Below are 18,430 nucleotides of genomic sequence, written 5' to 3'. Positions count from 1 at the left end.
CCAGAGACTCAGGGAAAGAGGACTGTGAATGAGAATAGACGCAAGGATATATAATCAAAAAACATTTTACCCGATCAGAGAATGTGTCTAAGTCCCTGAGTAAATGAGCCTGTCCTGATGCCGAAGTCCCAACCTCTTTGCTTTGTCAATAATCACAGGCCTTAGAGACGATTCTTTGCTGCCAATTCAAAGACTCAGAAGAGGAGGGGGAAGCTGCAGGCTCTGAGATGGAATCCTAGCTCTCTCCACCACTCTGGGGTAGACACACAAAGAGGAGGTGTGATTCGGTGGGAAGGGCATGGCCCGCAAGTCGGGAGACCTGGGGTTTTCTTTTGACCGTACAGCACCTGCTTTTTAATTTTTCTGGGGCTCAGTCTTCTCATTTGTAAACTGAGTGGCATCAAGCAGATGATCTCTGAAGTATTTTTCTGATTTAAAATTCTATGATTCTATACCTTTGGCCAAGTCACGTCATCTCAGTGATGTCAAATAATCACGGCTTTGCTCCAGTCACAAAGAGGCCGTCGGTGAAGGATCTTCTGAGGGTTCCCGGCAGCCATCTCAGGGTCAGATAACGGCACGTTCTATACCGAACATACCTTTCTTTTTTTTTTTTTTTTTTAATGTTTTATTTATTTTTGAGACAGAGAGAGACAGAGCATGAGCAGGGGAGGGTCAGAGAGAGGGAGACACAGAATCTGAAGCAGGCTCCAGGCTCTGAGCTGTCAGCACAGAGCCCGACGTGGGGCTCGAACTCACGAACTGTGAGATCATGACCTGAGCTGAAGTCGGATGCTTAACCGACTGAGCCACCCAGGCGCCCCCGAACATACCCTTCTCACCAGTACGGTGAGTACCAGAGATGCTGTCCGTTTAGATTCATGCACACAGAGCCTCTATGGAGGTGCAGGGAGCAGGTGACTGCAACAAGGATGATTTTAGCTCAAGACGCACAGAATTTCAATAAGCCCCTTCTAGTTACACGCCCACAAGCTGGAATGCGCAGAGCACACAGAGTTCGAGACCCTGTTTGCAGTGCAGCGCAGCACTCTGGGCGTGCTGTCAGTTACCTATGATCCCGGGTAGGGATTGTTCACTCTCTGCCCTCTCGACAGGTCTGGGCCAGACAGATACACTACAATCTGCCTGGGGCACTGCATTGTGAAATTTCACCATGTCTCAGAAGCGCAGATGGGCTTTACATTCAGGCAGGCAGGACCTCCCCACAGAGACTGCCAAGCACTCCAGTCACTGCAAACCAATCTAGAATAAATGGTCACAGGAGCAGGCTGGGGGCAGCATCGCAGTTGGAACCTTGAAGTTATGGGGAACCTGAGAATCACACAGAAATCAGGAAAGGTGGAGGAACTAGTCAGGCGGCTCCAGGGGATGGGGATAAACTCTCCGATGCGGGTGTAAAACCATCTTGCGCCTCTGGGTTTGAGCTGCCAGGACAGGGGCAGTTAGCCTGGGGAAGCTAGGGAAGGTCTGCAATACGCTACTTGGTGTTTGAAGGTTTCCTGATGCAAGGACAGTGGGATCTTGCTGTAATACGACCTATAACAAAGGCTTGAATGCAGCACGGGCCAGTCACCAATGACTGAACACAATACATGCCCTGTCACTCAGGTTCTCTGAATACAGAGGTCCCTTGTAGTTAGAAACAATTCTGCTAGAAATACAGAGCTCGAGAAATACATTCTGAGAAGCTCTCTGGTCTGTTGGCTCTTCACTTCTTCTAAATTAGCAAAAGAGTCTAAAAACCTGAGAAAACTGGGTATCACATTCTAAGAAAAGGACTCAGAGATTATGCTTACAATTTCAGAATGTTCATGACCCCAAGAAAACAGCCTCTCTTTTAGTCCAACGTTCATTTTATATTTGAAGAGACTGAGGCCTAGAGCGGCCACAGGGTTCCAAATAAATCAGTAGGAAGGCTACGACTGGTACCCGGGTCTTCTAACGGCCTCATATGGCTAGGAGAAAACCAAAGCATAGCACGGTGTTGCTGAGGCCTGGAGGAACCCATGTTTCAGTCGAGACCCGAAAGGAGAGTACAGTGATTATGACTTCGTCTCTTGTCTATGACACAAATCTAATATTGGAGCCAAAGCAGGTACACAGTATGCCAGAGAAGGTGACCTGAGGACACTGTGAGCAGAGACAGGAGCTCACAGGCTGTGGCAGAGAGAGCCGGCCCCAAAGGGAGAAAGGCACTGTCCCTAGCAGAAGGGTGATTTGCACCACACTCAGCTGTGTTCAGGCATCCTCGGCATGGTGCTTGGCACACAGGAGGGGCTGGAGAAATACTGTTTCCTCCCCTTCTTTTTCTTCATGGGACAGGTATGAATTTTTTCCTATCTCCTTGGTACACGCTACAGTTAGGTAATCGAGCCTGGAGCGGCTTGTGGCAAAAAGCCTGATTTTGAGTTACTGCCCTCTATGGAGCCCTGATAACTGTATCCTCTGCACAAACACAGACCCACCTGAAACTCTGAGCTAAGCTGTTATCATGGTACCAGAAGGAGGCGTTTTAGCCTCCATCTGTCTCTCTGACTCGTGGATACCTGCCAGGGAGCAGATGGCCTTTGTGGACAATTACCTTCATTTTGCTGCAGTGTATTTAAATTAAACAAACTGGCCTCTTTGCTGCTGATTTTCAGAGGCCCTCTCAGAAAAACAGCAACAACAACAAAATCCACAAAAATCAACCCTGGGAGAAAGGAGCTGCAAGTCTGAAATTTAGATAAGGCAACCCTGACTGCATAGAGGAATGGGATGTATAAAGAATGGACTTTTTTTTTTTTAAATGTCGATTTATTTACTTTGAGAGAGAGAGAGAGAGAGAGAGAGAGAGAGAGAGAATCCCAAGCAGGCCCTGTGCTCAGCTTGGAACCTGATTCCGGGCTCAATCTCATGACCTGGACGTCATGACCTGAGCTGAAATCAAGAGTTGGATGCTCAACCGACCGAGCCACACAGGCGCCCCTGAAGAATGGACTTGGGGCAGATTTTTCTCCCTTCAAGAAAAAGTAAAACAAACCCCACATACTATATCAACCTGGTGTTGGGTGGCTCTGCTCGGAAAGTGCAGCCATCACATCAAATGTGCAGCTGAAAGGAGAGAGACAGGAGGCCGCAATGCCCGTCCTGTGTGCCTAACACGACAACAGTTGAGACCGCTAGCAGTTAGCACCAGGGATGGGAGCAAGCAGACAGCAGAGAACGAGGTGGAGGAGACGAGAGAGACAAGCGTATGGCAGTGAGCAAAGAAACAGGCTGTGATTCCCTCCGGGGTGAATTAGAAACAGCGAAAGAGCACGCCAGGAGACCTTCCTATCTGAGCAAAGGTGCTGTGTGACTTAAGTGCTGTGTAGCTTTTCAAGGTAAACTTTGCGTCTAAACACCAGAGAGAAGAGCTGACGAGTTTTACGATGTCTCTCTTTTCTTTCCACCACAGATACCATGAACGTACATTTACGTACTGTGTAGGTCTGTTGGAAGGATAGGATGGGGCACCAAAAAGTGTGCCAGCAGTGCCTCTGCAGAGGGCTGGCACCCGTTTGTTCCCACATCACTTCAGGAAACTCAGGGCTTACACACAGCCTGTCACTCACTGTTCACTGTGGTGGCTCATGGGGTAAGTTGCTATAAGACAGGAAACAGCTCCCATGGGACTGCTGGATGTTTATGGTCTCGGTACTGGCAGTGGGTCGATTCCGTCCCTGTTCAAGTCCAATTACACTGCAGAAGACAAAGCTTACCTCAAGGCTTCGAGGGGTGGGAGGCAAGTTGTCTAGCTATCTTTCTTAGTAGGAGGAGGAAAGCATACTAAGCTCCAGGGACAAAGAACAACCTACTACAACTCACCATAAACCCAAAGATCAAAAGAAGTTGAAATTTAAACTTTCAGATAGGGAAGCTCATAAATTCTAAGACTAGATTACCCTCTTTCTGTTTGTTTCTCCTAGTCTGTCCGACTCTATTTGAGAATGGTATTCCTTTAGTTCTCATTGTAGGATTTCAAAGCCAGTTCTCGGTGAAATGATCAGGGACCTCACTGAAGGGAAAATCCCTATAAAATGAATACAAAACACTCAGCTTGCATATTAGAAACAAAAAGAGAATAAACTGCCAGGAGAGCATGGTCCTTATTCAGACAGCTCAATCGGTGATCAGGCAAGAAGCCAGAACCTATCAGGGATATTTTAAACTCCAATGAGTCAAATTTAAAGGCTACTTATAGGTATGCAAAACTCATATGGTGAGGTATGGCACCCTTATTCAACAGCACCATTCTTTGCTGAGTCCCTGCTGTGCACAATGCAGCAGTTAGAGTCCAGGCTTTGCAGTTAGGGAGACCTAGTTTGGATGTCAGCTTTACCATTTATTAGCAGCATGCACCTGGGTAACTTACTTAACCTCTCTGCATCTCAGTTTCTTCATATGCAAAATGGAGATAATATCTTTACAGGCTGGTGTGGATGAACATAAAATGCTTCACACACCGGCTCAATAGAGGACCACCTGCCATTATTCTACTTTGAAAGGTGCTGGGGGTCACAAAGGGGCAAAGTGTCCACTGTTAGCAGGCTCACGGTCCCCTGGGGTTGTTAGGCATGTATGCAATTAGCATACAAAGGAGAGTGAAATCCATGCCTTAGTGGAGGCACAAAGGAAAAGCACAGAATCGAGAGAATGTAACTCTGAGCTTCTGGAACAGGGTAAGGTTTCACAGAAGAGGTGGCATCTGAGAGTATCTTGAGGGCTATAATTTCAATAGGCAGAAAAGGCTCGGGAAGGGCAATCCAGGTGAGGAAAGGGCATGAACACAGGCAGCTGGCCTGGGAGGGGAGGCTGCCTGCGGGGGGTAAGGAGCAGCGTGGGGGGGCTAGCATATAGGAAGCACATAGACACGTGGTAGGAAAGAGCAGTGTGGCCTACCATCATCCGAGCCTTAAATAAATAGTCACCTAGTTTATTTACTAGGCCGGAGATGGCAAACGGCAGCCTATGGCCATATCCAGCTCACCACCTGTTTTTTACAGTCCATGAGCTAAGAATGGTTTTCACATTTTGAAATGGTTGCATTTTAAATGGTTATATAAGTACCTACATAATATCTCTGATTTGGTTTACAAAGCATAAAATATTTACAGTCTAACCCTTTTTAAAAAATTTTTTTTTGTTTTTAATTTTAAGTAGGCTCGATGCCCAGTGTGGGGCCTGAATTTAAGACCCCAAGATCAAGAGCCACATGTTCTACCCACTGAGTCAGCCAGGCGCCCCATACTGTCTAACCCTTTAATAAAATGCCTACTGACCCCTGCTGGGGGCAGCGGCACAGGGAGCTAGGGGAAGGTTCCAGAGGAGAGAATGGCGTGGCCAGTGCCATGCATTTAGGACTCTGGCTCTGGAGCAACGTGAAGGAGGGACTGAGGAGGAAGAGATAGGGCACAAGGAGCCCTTATGTGGAGGTTCTTCCAACAGACCAGGTGACAGATGATGGAGGCTGGAATGAAGAAAGGTGGTAGGAACTGGAAGGAGAGAGACACAAGCAGGCTTTTGGAGAAAAACTTGCCTGGACCTTGACAAGTACGTGGATGAGCAGAAACCTGAGACAGTGTGCAGACAGGGAGCTGACAGGAAACATGGCCAGAGGACTGATTTGCAGGGAAGGTGCCTGGGAATCGTTCACCATCGAGTCCACATGTAAACCTCAGAATCAGGGATTCTGAGAATGCCTCGGCGGTTCAGGCTGTATCGCAGAGCAAGGTTCTCTGAGCTCAGGGTAGTGCTTCTCAGCTGGGGGTAATTTCACCTGCTAGGGCTTGGGGAGGGGGCTATCACTAGAATTTACCAGGTAGAGGTCAAGGGTCCTGCTAAACACCCTACAATGCACAAATCAGCACCCCCAGACTCCCCAGAGTTATGTGGCCCAGAGTTCCACAATGCTGAGGATGAGAAACCTGGCTGAAGGTGAGTCAGAATCTTCTTTTCCCAGGTGGCAGGCTGCTGTGGAAGGAAGGGCAGGTCACCAGTAGCCTCGGGTTAGGTTAGGATCTTCAAGGGGCCCAAGAATAAACTCTTGTATCTTCTGCACATTTGGAAGATGTCCTGGGGCGGGGGGGGGGGGGGGGGCGGCGGCTACAGGCCTCAGAGTCTCCTAGATTGTCTCTTGGTTTCCTCAGGTCTGAGCTGGTTAAATATGGCAGTTGAAATTGGAAATGTGAAAGCAATGAGTAAATAGTGAATGTTACATATATATTTAAGTTAATAAGAATACAAAATAATAAAAGTATTGAAGGATTTACGGTTAGCCAGCTGGTAGAGCTGTGGTGAGTTGGTGTGGTTTCTTATTAAAGGTACCACATTAGCTACAGTTAACCGTCTCTCTCTTTGCCTCTAATTTTATAAAACAAGCTTCTACTTTTTCTTTCTTCTTTTCTTCTCTTTCTCTCTCTTCCTCCTTTTCTCTCCCTTCTCCCTTCCTCCCTCTCTCCCCTTCCCCCTTCTCTTTCTTTTAAAGCATCGGGGCATCCATACGGTAATGTCAAATGACAGTAATTCTACTTGCCAGACTATGATTGGCAGCAAATGGAGAAGAGTGCAAAAAAGTCTAGTGTACCTTTTATAACATGCTTCTTGTAGCTGAAACTAAGCAGATGTTCATTTCAGTTAAGGACTCTAGGAGAGAAGGCTCCCTACTGTTGTGTTATTGTTAATATGGAACATCAGAACCAGCCCGAGGTCAGCTATAAGACCCAAGAGATTGGTGCAGGATCAGGCTTTGATGAAATGCCTACAGATGCTCTCCAAGCGAAGGATCATAGATCCAATCCCACGCCAAGAGAGGATGCTGGGGTGAGGTCTACCAGGAAGAGCACTAGGGATTCCTCTCCTCCTGTGGAAGCCCGAGAGATAAACCAAAGGATGGGGCTTCAGGGAAGCAGCGGATATTTTGTTAGGATGCTTTCTTTTGTCTGGAAAGGAGGAGGTAGAAGGCTGGCATGAAGAAACACTGAGGAAGGAGCTGGGTGTTGAAAGAAAAGCCCAGTGCATTTGAAAGTCACAAAAGGAGACACCAGTCTAATGAACCCAGTTGGTTTTCTATAGACCCTTTCTGGCTTTAGCCTTTCCCCAACATACTGGCTGGTACAGGTGACGAAAGCATCAAAGGACTGTGAAGCTGAAATTTGCAGATGAGGAAACAGGTTTGTAAAGTCTATGGACATGTTTAGACAGAAAAGTGGTTTTGATGAGAAGGACCTTTGAATCACAAGAGCAATCCATTCATATGTAATTCAATAAGGAGAATTGAAGATTTAATTCCCTCTCCTTCTTTGGGCTGAAACCAAAGCAGGGTGGTGGCTGGACAAAACAAAGCCTATTTTTCAGAGCTATCTACACTACTACTCTACTGAAAATTTTCTTTCCGGGGTTGCTGGTAACTTCCTGATTGGCAAATCCAAGGGCTTCCTTATCCTATTGTCTTATTAATTTTCTCCTTCTTGAAAGCTTCTGAGCTTTCACCAAGAACCCACAATCCTACCCCTCCCACCTCCTCTTTCTTCTTTTTCTCTACTATGGTTTTTCCCTAAGCCTCATGTTTATGGTTTCAACCCTAATTTTATGTTGAAGACTTCCAAATCTACAATGCTAGCCATGTTTTCCCACTGAAGTTCCGGCTGCATATCCCCAAATATATGGTAGATCAGGCAAAAAGCCTGAGTGCCTGCCTAATCTTCAGAACTCAGTATGTTCAAAAACAGGTCAAAGTCCCCTCCCTAACCCAGATCATCTCCTCTTCTTACTTCTTCAGTCAGTGTTCCCATCATTTTCCTAGATCCTCAGGCTCAGAACCTAAAAAAGTCACCTTTCACTCATTCTTTTCTGCTGATGCTTTGCTGAGACTCAGATTGTAGTATTCTGGGTGAGACAGTGTGTCCCAGGAATTCAATGTTGTTCCAGTGGAAGGACAATTTCTCCAGCTTGGTGTGTAGAGAATTTCCCTGGAGACTTTGGAAGATAGTTTTCATATGTTGCATGCATTCTGTCCAAGAGAGGGAAAGACAGAAATGTAGTGCAGGAGGGAAATAGAAAAGCAGGGAAGGAAACCTCTCAGTTTGTCCTTGACGAGGGTGATGAAAAATACTGTGGAGACTCAAAGCGATTTCCCCCTATATCCTCACACTGTAAACTCCTTGTAGGTATTCAAGGAGTTCTGGGGGAGTGAAATACAAATCTTATTTTTAATACTATAACAATATTTTCTCCTTTGGGGAAAAAACTGAATGAAAAACAAAGCAACAAACTACCAGGTTCCTATAGTGAGTACAGGAGACGGGACTGGTGAATGAGTACACTTCACAGACTCACAAGGCAATCTATGTGCAGTTAGCACATGGGGTCATCTAGACAGACTAGGACTGGAACCCAGGCTGAAGGTCTATGGCAGAGTCACACAGTACATCACACTGATCTCTGTTTACCAAAAGACATCTGTGGAGTTCACAAACTTAGAGGGATAGCAGTGGTGCCTATAGCTCAGGATACCACTGACCTGGCATGTGTTTCTGTATTTAAGGCATGATGCCAATGATGAAATAATGTTCATACTATTTGAGGGTGGTATTTTTGTAGAATTTCTCTTGTTATCCTCCAAAACGCCAAGTTCACTGTCTCGAACATATGTAGTAAGACACTGCTGAATAAATAAGTGAATGGCAATTCTTTGCCTCGGGGTAGAAGTAGATTCAGCCTTCCATTTTAGAGTATGGTGGGGTCAGAGAGTCCAGAAGATTTAGAGGCATGTGAATTTGAATCACTTCCCAATGAGACTGTATCTAAAGGTTAAGTGAAGCAAGAGGAGAAGTGGTCCATGAGCACATCAAGGGGTTCACCAGTAATCTCTTTAATGGACAAAGGAGGCTTTTATTTGTTGTTGTATAGGGTTTTTAAAAAGTACTTTTTCTTAAATTTACAAAGTTAATATTCATGAAGTTTGTTAGAACCCTCATGGGTCAACCGTGGCTAACTAAATATTGAGCACCCTTCCTCTGAGGTATATTTGGGGGAGCCAGATCAGAGACGCAGGCTTTTAAGAACCAGCTCACACCATGCTTTCTTTGGTGTAGTTGTAGTGGGTTATTCATCTGATTCTGGAAATCGGAAAGGGCATGTGGCAAGATCCCACTTGATATTCCAACTTACTGAAGTAAAAGGAAAGGTTCCAAGCGTGTCAATGCTCTCTTAGTGGAATCCCCAAGATTCCTCTAATTACACAATTTTCAGAGTCCCATCTATCTAACCCTCTGGACCATTACCATACTACTAATTTGGATCAAGGCAACCCCATGGGAGCCCTCTATTCTTATATCTTACTATCTAAAGTTAGAGTCTTTAAGCCTGATGTTGATCTGTATATAAAAAGTAGTGATGTCTAATAGGAGAATTCAGAGAAATGTTCCAGGCAACATCTTTCATGAGTAAACCGTACCTCTTGCCTTGGATAGCTCATTTTATTTGGTGTTAGCAATCCAGCAGTACAATTTTATGGTGTGTTGAGTCACTGGGAAAAATGGAACACTGAGATGTAACTAGCATGAATTTAGACATCTGAAATCCCTCCAGACTAGGACCGGAGTAGCCCACAGCTCAAGTGCACCAATGGCAGTAAATACCATCACCAGCATTACTCGTCAGGCTGTTGTTACCTTAGTGAGTTCCTCTGTAACATGCTGGTGAATCCCCTAACCAGGCTGCAGGCACCAGGTTTTTACTAAGCAATTATCAAAACACTTTCAAGTGATACAAATAACTACATATACCCCACATTTTATAGATTATACGTATTAAAAAAAAAAAAAGAGGATTATTTTATTCTACATACTCAATATCTGTTCTTTAGACAGAAATGGTAATAGCATTAATCATAATTAATGGTGACCCTGAAATTCCTTTTTCTGATTCCTTTTTATAAAGGGCGTTTCTGAACCATGATTTAGTCTTCTGAATGGGTAGGGAACAGGAGTACCTTGAGCAAAGTCACTGCTCTAAGTACTCGAAGCAGTTATGTGCCTTATAATCAATAAACTTACAAATTCACACCACTTTTAGTTCGAAATCTTGTGAATTTCGTTAATACTAGTTTTCATTCAGCAACTATTTATTGAGTATCTGTTCTGTGGCAGGCACTAGCTAGCGACTGGGGATGGCAGTAGTGAAAAAGGCAGACAAAGTCCTTTAATTACAGTCTGATGATTATCACGGGCCTGATTAACCCTGACTCAGTTGATACAATCTAATTCCTGAGCCTGTTAAACTGTAGGGTATATTGTGGGTTGAAGAGTCACTCAGTGAAGTCTTATCTGAAATAGCCAGGCAGTTCTTCCCTTAATTATAACTCTTGGATCTGAGAAAAGAGAAGCGAAGGAGGGAGGGAGGGAGAGAGAGAGGAAAGACAGAAGAATTATCAGCTGAGGTGCTGATGCCACTCAAAGCTCTGGAGAAGTGGCTGAAGGCTGAAGGTGGACCCACAGCACCAAAGCTGTTAAGTCACAGTCATTACCTATTCCTCTCAAATCCCCCCAAAGCTAAAATAATCCCTAAAGAGGAAAGAAGCAAGAAGACGACTACATGAAAAGTTCTCTATAATGGATTTATAGAGCCAATTTTAGGAAGCGTGTCTAGTAAATTCTTCATTGTAGGAGTCTCTCACAACTATTTTATCACCCATATAGGTAACACATTATGATGCGGAAGAAATTAAACTATACCAGCCAGAACCCAGAAAGGAAGAAAAAGTTACAACTTAGCTCTGTGCTAAATACCTTTTTGTATCTCACTCAGTAAGGAGACAGACTAAAACAGAAGCACTAGTTCTAAAGCTTTATGTGTCTCCTTGTTTAAAATGTTGAATTATATAAAGCTATTGAGCTTTCAAATTTGAGCCTCAGCACTGAGCCTTGGGTGGGTCCAGTTTAACCTGTGATGTAAACAGAGGATATTTAAACCTATATCCACAGAGCAGAATGTCTTACCTATATCATAGTGGAGAAAGATGGGGAAAAAACAATTTGTACCAATTTGTGCCATGGACGGTCCTAAGAGAGTACGAAGACAAGGTCATGAACTCAGGATCACGGCCATGGAGAACTTCTAAGACATACACACAAGTGGTTCATTAGGGGCAAGCTTCAGCAGTCTGGGTCTAGCCTCTTACTTTGCCGACTTCAAGGGCATGATGATCTCACACAGACTCAAAGGTCACTGAAGCGAACAGGTTATTTAAGTCCCTGTCTGCTCAAGGTCAGCTTTAAAGCGACCTGAGAAATAACATACCAGCAGTGGCAATTTCTCATTCTTGGATTACATGGCAATCCATAATGTTTTTTAAGAATGAAATGTCTATTGGAAGCTCTACTGCTACCATTAAAATAGATACTCATAAAGCCCGCCCTCTTCGGAAAGAGAGTTCTCAGGTAAGGTGTAGGGTTCTTCACTCTGAGCGGGCACATTCCCAGAGGGAGGAGATGCTAGTCTGGGAAGATTGTTGGAGTAAGTTCCCAGCAAGTGGTTTTAGCTGCAACGTGCATCTTTGGGGTATAGAGGAGAGGAGAGAAGGAGGGGAACAGTGGCTGTCGGCAGCTACAGGTGAGGTGATGCCCTGGAGCACCACGAAGGAGAGGAGACTGTCAGGGAAACAGCGGGAGAACGGAGAAGGAAGGAGAGATGTTCTCTTTCCTTCCCTCAACACAAGCGCACCCATCCTCCTATTTGTGGTCGGCGTTACCAGCATCCGTGTCTCTGTGGCTTCTAAGCAAACTGGAGGATTATACGTCTATGCCCCCCTTGAAGTTAAGTGTGGTCATATGACTTGCTTTGGCCAATGAAATGGAGGGGAAGAGAAGCATGAGTGTCACTTCCTCATACATTTAATGCATTTAATGACTGGGCTTGACTTTCCATGCTGTCTTCTCCTGCTTTGCCCATATGAATGCACCTACTGAGGAAGTGCCATAAGATCAAAGCAATAAACTACGTGTCAATGAGGAAACAAACAAACAAACAAAGCAAAAACAACACTAAACAGGGGCGCCTGGGTGGCGCAGTCGGTTAAGCGTCCGACTTCAGCCAGGTCACGATCTCGCGGTCCGTGGGTTCGAGCCCCGCGTCGGGCTCTGGGCTGATGGCTCAGAGCCTGGAGCCTGTTTCCGATTCTGTGTCTCCCTCTCTCTCTGCCCCTCCCCCGTTCATGCTCTGTCTCTCTCTGTCCCAAAAATAAAATAAACGTTGAAAAAAAAAAAAAAAATTTAAAAAAAAAAAAAAAAACAACACTAAACAAACTTTTGTTACAGTAAAGCCACTGAGATTTCTGGGTTGATCACCTATCTTAATCCCATAATCTATCCGCTTTCCTTCTGACAGTCTGTCTCTCCCTTGCTCCTTTCTTGCCTCTTCCCCCATTTGATCTTTTCCTTCCTTTCTTTTCCTCTTCACTCTGTTATTTCATTGCCCTCCTAACTGAAAATAATAAATATACTGTTGGGTATTCCTATTCTTTTTTTTCTAAATATTTATTTATTTTTGAGAGAGAGAGAGAGGGAGTAAGGGGAGTAGGGGCGGAGTGGGGGGGGGGGCAGGGAATCCAAAGCAGGCTCTGCAGTGACAGCAGTGAGCCCGATGCAGGGCTCGAAGTCACTAACTGTGAGATCATGACCTTAGCCGAAGTCAGACGCTTAACTGACTGAGCCACACAGGCGCCCCTGTATATTCCTATTCTTAATCTAAAACATGGATCACTTTGTTTTTTGAAAAAGAAACAAGTAAATTTTTTGAATTACACATTCATATTTCTCTCTTTTAAAATTAAAGCCCTGAGGTAAGTTAAAAATCAGCTTTAGCTTGTATAAAAAAATGTATGCTTTGAAAACCTTACTATGTTATGTAAACATATGGTGTTACTATTGAGGATAGGCCCTCAATTGATTTTCTTGTGTGGGTTAAGGGCTGTCCGGAAAAATAAAAACAAACATAAACCTTCCCTAAACACCATGCAACAGCCATGCAGCTCAAAAACCAGAGCTCCCCCTGGAGCAGACTCTGAACAGGAAATCACTTAGGGCATAACCAGTCACTTAGCTTTCATTGGTAACTTTGTTAAGAAGGCTCCTGGGGCTGGAGCATCTAGAAGCCTGTTCGAGACTGAAGGACATTTGAAGTCATCAGAAAAACTGTACATTTCCATGCACAATCATTCATGATGTAGTATTTAGACCTGAGGTCACTCCCACAACCCCGAAAGTTGTTTCAAGCAATTAAAGTCACTCTAGACATGAAGCAGCAGCGAATGCAAAAGCAGGGAAATGCAATCGTAGCCTGGCTAATCATGCATAGTTAAATAAACACAACAGATGTGTACTTTAACAAAAATTCAACGAGCTCTGGTTTCAAGTAAGAACATGCTCTGCTAATGAGGTAAACATGACGTGGACTTTCAGGCCGTTTTACACGACTATGGAGCGAACGGCTGAGGGTTTTACACATAACCAATTTTGCAGAGGTGAACTTGTGCAGGGAGGAGATGAGAAAGAATGTAACAGTTCTCTGAGGAAAAGAAGAACATGCAAAAGGAGCAAGAATCAGATGGAGAATTCCCAAGTTCACTTACTGCCTGCTTTTGCTCTTCCTCCTAGAGGTGTTGAAGATGGAAAAAAAGGCAGAGGGAAAAAGGAGAGAGGTTAATGGCCATCACCACAAAACATCTGGAAGAAATGATGGAAGAATCAGGCAAACCAGGCTAGGTGCACGGGTTCAGAGACCAAAGGCCCAGACGGTCATCGGGCACCATCAGCTGCACAGAGCGAATGGCAGGCCTCCGTCCCACCCGGTTCATTCAGGGCTAGCCTCTAGAACTGGGAAACCATCTAATCCAACTTCCTCATTTATGGACAGAAAAGGCCTAGAGAGCCTGACTCGCCCGAGCTCACACAGCTGTTTAGGGTAGACTGAAAGAAATAGCTCAACTAGGACCCAGAAGCCCAATAATCAATCTCCCCATTCCTAATATTCCTATGTGTTAGCTACCTTCCTCTAGGCCAATGGTTCGCAAAGCAGCAGCACCTGGAAACTCGTCAGAGATGCAAAGTTTGGGCGCCTGCCAAGACTACCCGAATCCAAAGTCTTGGGGTGGGTGGGGCACAGCAACATGTTTCAGAGCCTTTCAGCTGATTCTGATGCCTGCTGGTTTGAGAGCCACTGCCCTAAAAACTTCCCCCAAACTAGCAATTTCACCTGACCAGACTCTCTTCCTTAGTCCCCTCCTCTCCACTTGCTTTGGGGCTGCTTTTTTGTGGTTTTGTCCCAAGGATGCGCTTACATCCCATCCCCATTCCTCCAACAAACTGGAAGCTGCTTCAGGGCCCTGAGAGGCTTTTCAAAAAGAACTCTCGACCTCGCTTTTCCACTAATTCAACACAGGTTCATTTAGTACTTCTTATGCATAAGGCCCTGGAAACCTGAAGATAAGATGTGGTCTCTGTCTTTTAGAGCCTCACAGTGACGGCGGGCAGAGTGGGTACTTGCCAACTCTCAGCTATCACAACGCACCACTGGGCGCCGCGGGAAGAAGCACAGCAAAGACGAGAGAAACACTTCTGAGTCTGTCTCTCCGTGGTCCTTTGCTCTTCAGCTACTCTGTCTTTTAATGGGCCTTTTTGCTTCTTCTTTCTCTGCCTCATCATGAGTAACTGTGGTCAGGGAGCCTCTGCTCTTTGCCCAGGGTGTGCAAATCTAAAAGCTGCTGCGATGGTTCTATTTAAATCGGATCCAGCCGTGCAGGCAGTCTTTACTGAACATGTGTGTAGGAAGTCTTAGGGACGGACGGGTGCTTCTGCTTTTACAGGGTCTGCAGATCTGGGGCCAATGGTAAGAATGGTTTCAGAAAATCCAACCAGTTACAAAAAGGAAAGAGGAAGTAAAAAAAATTGGAAAAAAATAATTTTATTCCTGCAAGGAAGAGACATGGACTAGAAATTAAACAGGCACCAAGAACTCTCTTCCGGAGACTCCAACTGAGCACAAGAAGATGTTCTTCGTAATCAGAGCCAGCTGCTAGATGCCTGACCAAACCTATACTCACAGGAGCCCAGGCAAAGAGGGCCCTGAGCGTTAGCTCAGTAAGCCTTAAGAAGTTAGCATCTTAGGGTGCCTGGCTCAGCTGGTAAAGCATGCAACTCCTGATCTTGAGGTCGTGAGTTCGAGCCCCACCTTGGGTGCAGGGATTACTTTAAAAAAATTAAAAAAAAAGAAAAAGAAGTTAGCATCTTTCAGTTTTTACATCTGGCACGTGGCTCTGGTCAGAAGGGCTTGGAATTCCACAGCTGGGAAGAGCTTTCCCTTCCTAGCCAGGCTTCCCTGTAAGGCAGAATACTTTTCTCCATTCACTCGGCAGGGCAAAGAGCCATAGGAAGAGTTATTAAACCATTTAAAATGTGTGTTTATTGCTGGCACTAAGTGTTGAAATGGACACTGAGATGGTGGGGGAGGGATGAGGCACTCCTGACAGGCTGAAATTGCAGCTGAGGTCAGAAGGCAAGGACAAAAGTTCTCAGGACTGTTTCCAAGACACCTCCCTATTTTTACTGTTTTCTCCAGGCAAGGTAACAGTGCTTTGGCTCAACAGAATAGGGAAATTTCAGGAAGCAATGTTTCCCGTTTGCACATTTGGGAACTCTGCTATGGATAGTTTGTCCCAGGACATGACATCATGATAATCTGCAGGAGACACATGTCAGGTTAGGACGGGAATGGTGGACAGGGCAGCCTTTTCAGGAGGTAGGGGCCTCTGCTGTGCACTGGGGTTGGCAGAGGGTGGGCTTTGACAACGTGTTACTGAGGATGGTGTTTTACAATTTAAACTCACAGAAGTTACTCAGATAAAGCCTTGAAGGCTCTGCCAACACACTTAACAGGTCAGATACGAGGTCTTAGATATAAGGTTTTTGTTTTCAGTCAGTCAGTCGTGTCAGTAAACACTGACTGATGGCAACTGGCACAGGAGCCAAGGTTGATTTAAAGGGAATAATAATACTTTAACCACAAATCCAAAAGTGCTTATGTCACCTAAAAACATGTGAGACTTTTCCACATGGGGGATGTCTGGCTAGGTGGCCAAAGTAACACCGTAGCTACTGCAGTTATCTACATGATAATTTATATTTTAAACCTCATTTGCAAATGAGGTTGAAATCCAAAACTGCAGAATTCACCTGGTGACTCTGTTTCAAAAGCAATATTAGGAAAATGAAAAATGAGGCAGAAAAATACTGGGGACATGATTTAGAAAGTAAAATACCAACATACAACCACTTCCAGCTTAAATAAGTTTGGGACAGAGGTTATCCATACACATTAATCAGGGGGGGAATGTAAGAAAAAGACACCTTCTGACCATGGGTACCTGGGTGTCAGTCTGCATCATGCCACCAAAAAACCAAAAATACAATTAAGAAGGTCCCTGAGGGGTGTCTGGGTGGTTCAGTCAGTTAAGTGTCCGACTTTGGCTCAGGTCATGATCTCACAGTTCGTGAGTTCGAGCCCTGCGTTGGGCTCTGTGCTGACAGCTCAGAGCCTGGAGCTTGCTTCAGATTCTGTCTCTCTCTCTCTCTCTCTCTCTCTCTCTCTCTCTCTGCCTTTCCCCTGCTCATACTCTGTCTCTCTCTCTCAAAAATAAATAAACTTAAAAAAAAAAAAAAAAAGAAAGAAAGAAGGTCCCTAGTACTCCTTGGTCTTACTGCCAAATACCTAAATGTGACAGTTAGGAACCAATATTTTCTTGTTAAATAAATGCCTGATTAATTTTTACCCTGCCTTCTTACAAAAAAAGACTTAAGATTATTATTGAATAAATTAATAAACAATGGGAACAGTTCATATACATCTTTCTTTAAATTATCATTTTTCAGATAAATAGATAATGTACATAATATTTCACTGAAGCAGTAGAAAGAACTCCCTGTGAAATGGAAATTTACTGTGCAGTGTATTTTAATTTATGAGTATCCCAGACCATGTGGTTTCATTGTCCATTTGACTAAGTGCTTACAGCTGTTTTATGAGAGAATTAAATGCTAGCAGATTGAACATCAACGAGGGCAGGACAGTCCTTTGAAATTAAAATTAGGATTCTAAAGCGTATTTTTATTATGGGTTAGTGAATATATTTTCTTAATAGTAGGAAAACATCTTTGAAATTTTCATGGAAGTCAATGATTCCTATGGGTGACCTTCTGGGAGTGCATATAATACACAAATTAGGATTGTGCTGTCATCTTTTTAGGAAGCTGGACATTAGAGAGGCATGAAATTTTCAACTGTAAATTCTAATCAATGGGTAAAGATTGATTCTAAAGATTCTAATCAAAGACAAGATTCCTGCTCTGTGTTGCAAATTCTTCCCCCCAGTCTGAATGGCCTCAGCCTATCAGGTAAGTAAATTATAAGGCATTTAAGAAGCCGGCAGGGGATTTTACAAAATGGGGCACAAGGATCCTGCTTATTTTACGAAATTATAACTGTAAGACAGTAGCTAGAAATACAAAGAAGCTCAGCGTTTGGGATCAGAGTTCCAGGCCTCAGCTCATTCTGCCCAGCCCTTGAATACAAGCATCAGAAGTGAACCAGGTCACAATAATATTCACAGGGCTCTGAACCAGGAACTCTAACGGACACTGAGGGCGGCGCAGCTAACGAGAAAGCACACCGTGGGACTTTGGGGGAAGTGCATTCTGACTTCCCTTCAGTTTGCATAAACCTTTTGCCTTTTACAAAAATTACCCTAGGGTATCTTCCCACCTATGTTTGGGCAATGTCTGAAAGCAACTTACTACAAGCAAGTCTGACACAGGCTAGGGATGAGTGGACCCCCTATTATCTCCCATCTTGCAGGGGACTACCCCACAATGGCAGGACTTTCAAAGCCCCACATGGCTCCAGATGCTATACCGGCCAAATGCCTTTAAGTCCCTCTCTGCCATCTTGAGTGGGTGATTGGGTTGGATTAGCTGGATACTTGACAACTATTAGAGGGATCTGGGCCAGGTTTTCTTTAAACAAGACCCATTTAGACACGAAATACTTCTCAAGAGAAATTCCGTTAACAGGGTTAACGTAGAAACACGTCCATGCAAAACAACCCAAATACCCAGGACCAAAGCTAGAAAAAGAGATTCAGCTTAAGACTAAAAGAAGCGATTGTCTTGAGCAAGTCAAAAGTCAGTTGTTTTTTTTTTTAATGTTTATTTATTTTTGAGACAGAGCATGAGCAGGGAAGGGGCAGAGAGAGAGGGAGACACAGAATTCAAAGCAGGCTCCAGGCTCTGAGCTGTCAGCACAGACCCCGACGCAGGGCTCGAACTCACGAACTGTG

General features: G+C 44.5%; 1 protein-coding gene across 9 annotated transcripts in view; it reads right to left on the bottom strand.

Annotated features, from left to right (window-relative positions):
• The window catches only part of DTNB (dystrobrevin beta), a 242,119-nt gene that overhangs the window by 18,680 nt on the left and 205,009 nt on the right, over positions 1 to 18,430 (bottom strand). For 7 of the 9 annotated variants that reach the window (XR_003967936.1, XR_003967937.1, XM_030311505.1 and 4 more), the window contains one exon: positions 13,673 to 13,693. The exons of the other annotated variants lie outside the window; for them this stretch is intronic. Coding sequence is in view for 5 of the 7 variants with exons in the window: in XM_030311505.1 (XP_030167365.1) it covers positions 13,673 to 13,693 (21 nt within the window). In the remaining 2 variants the exon portion in view is untranslated. The remainder of the gene's footprint in view (positions 1 to 13,672; positions 13,694 to 18,430) is intronic. 9 annotated transcript variants of the gene reach the window in all.

Source organism: Lynx canadensis, chromosome A3, assembly GCF_007474595.2.
Source record: "Lynx canadensis isolate LIC74 chromosome A3, mLynCan4.pri.v2, whole genome shotgun sequence".
NCBI lineage: Eukaryota > Metazoa > Chordata > Mammalia > Carnivora > Felidae > Lynx > Lynx canadensis.
Note: the sequence above shows the minus strand (reverse complement) of the source record. Positions and strands in the feature narration are given on the sequence as shown.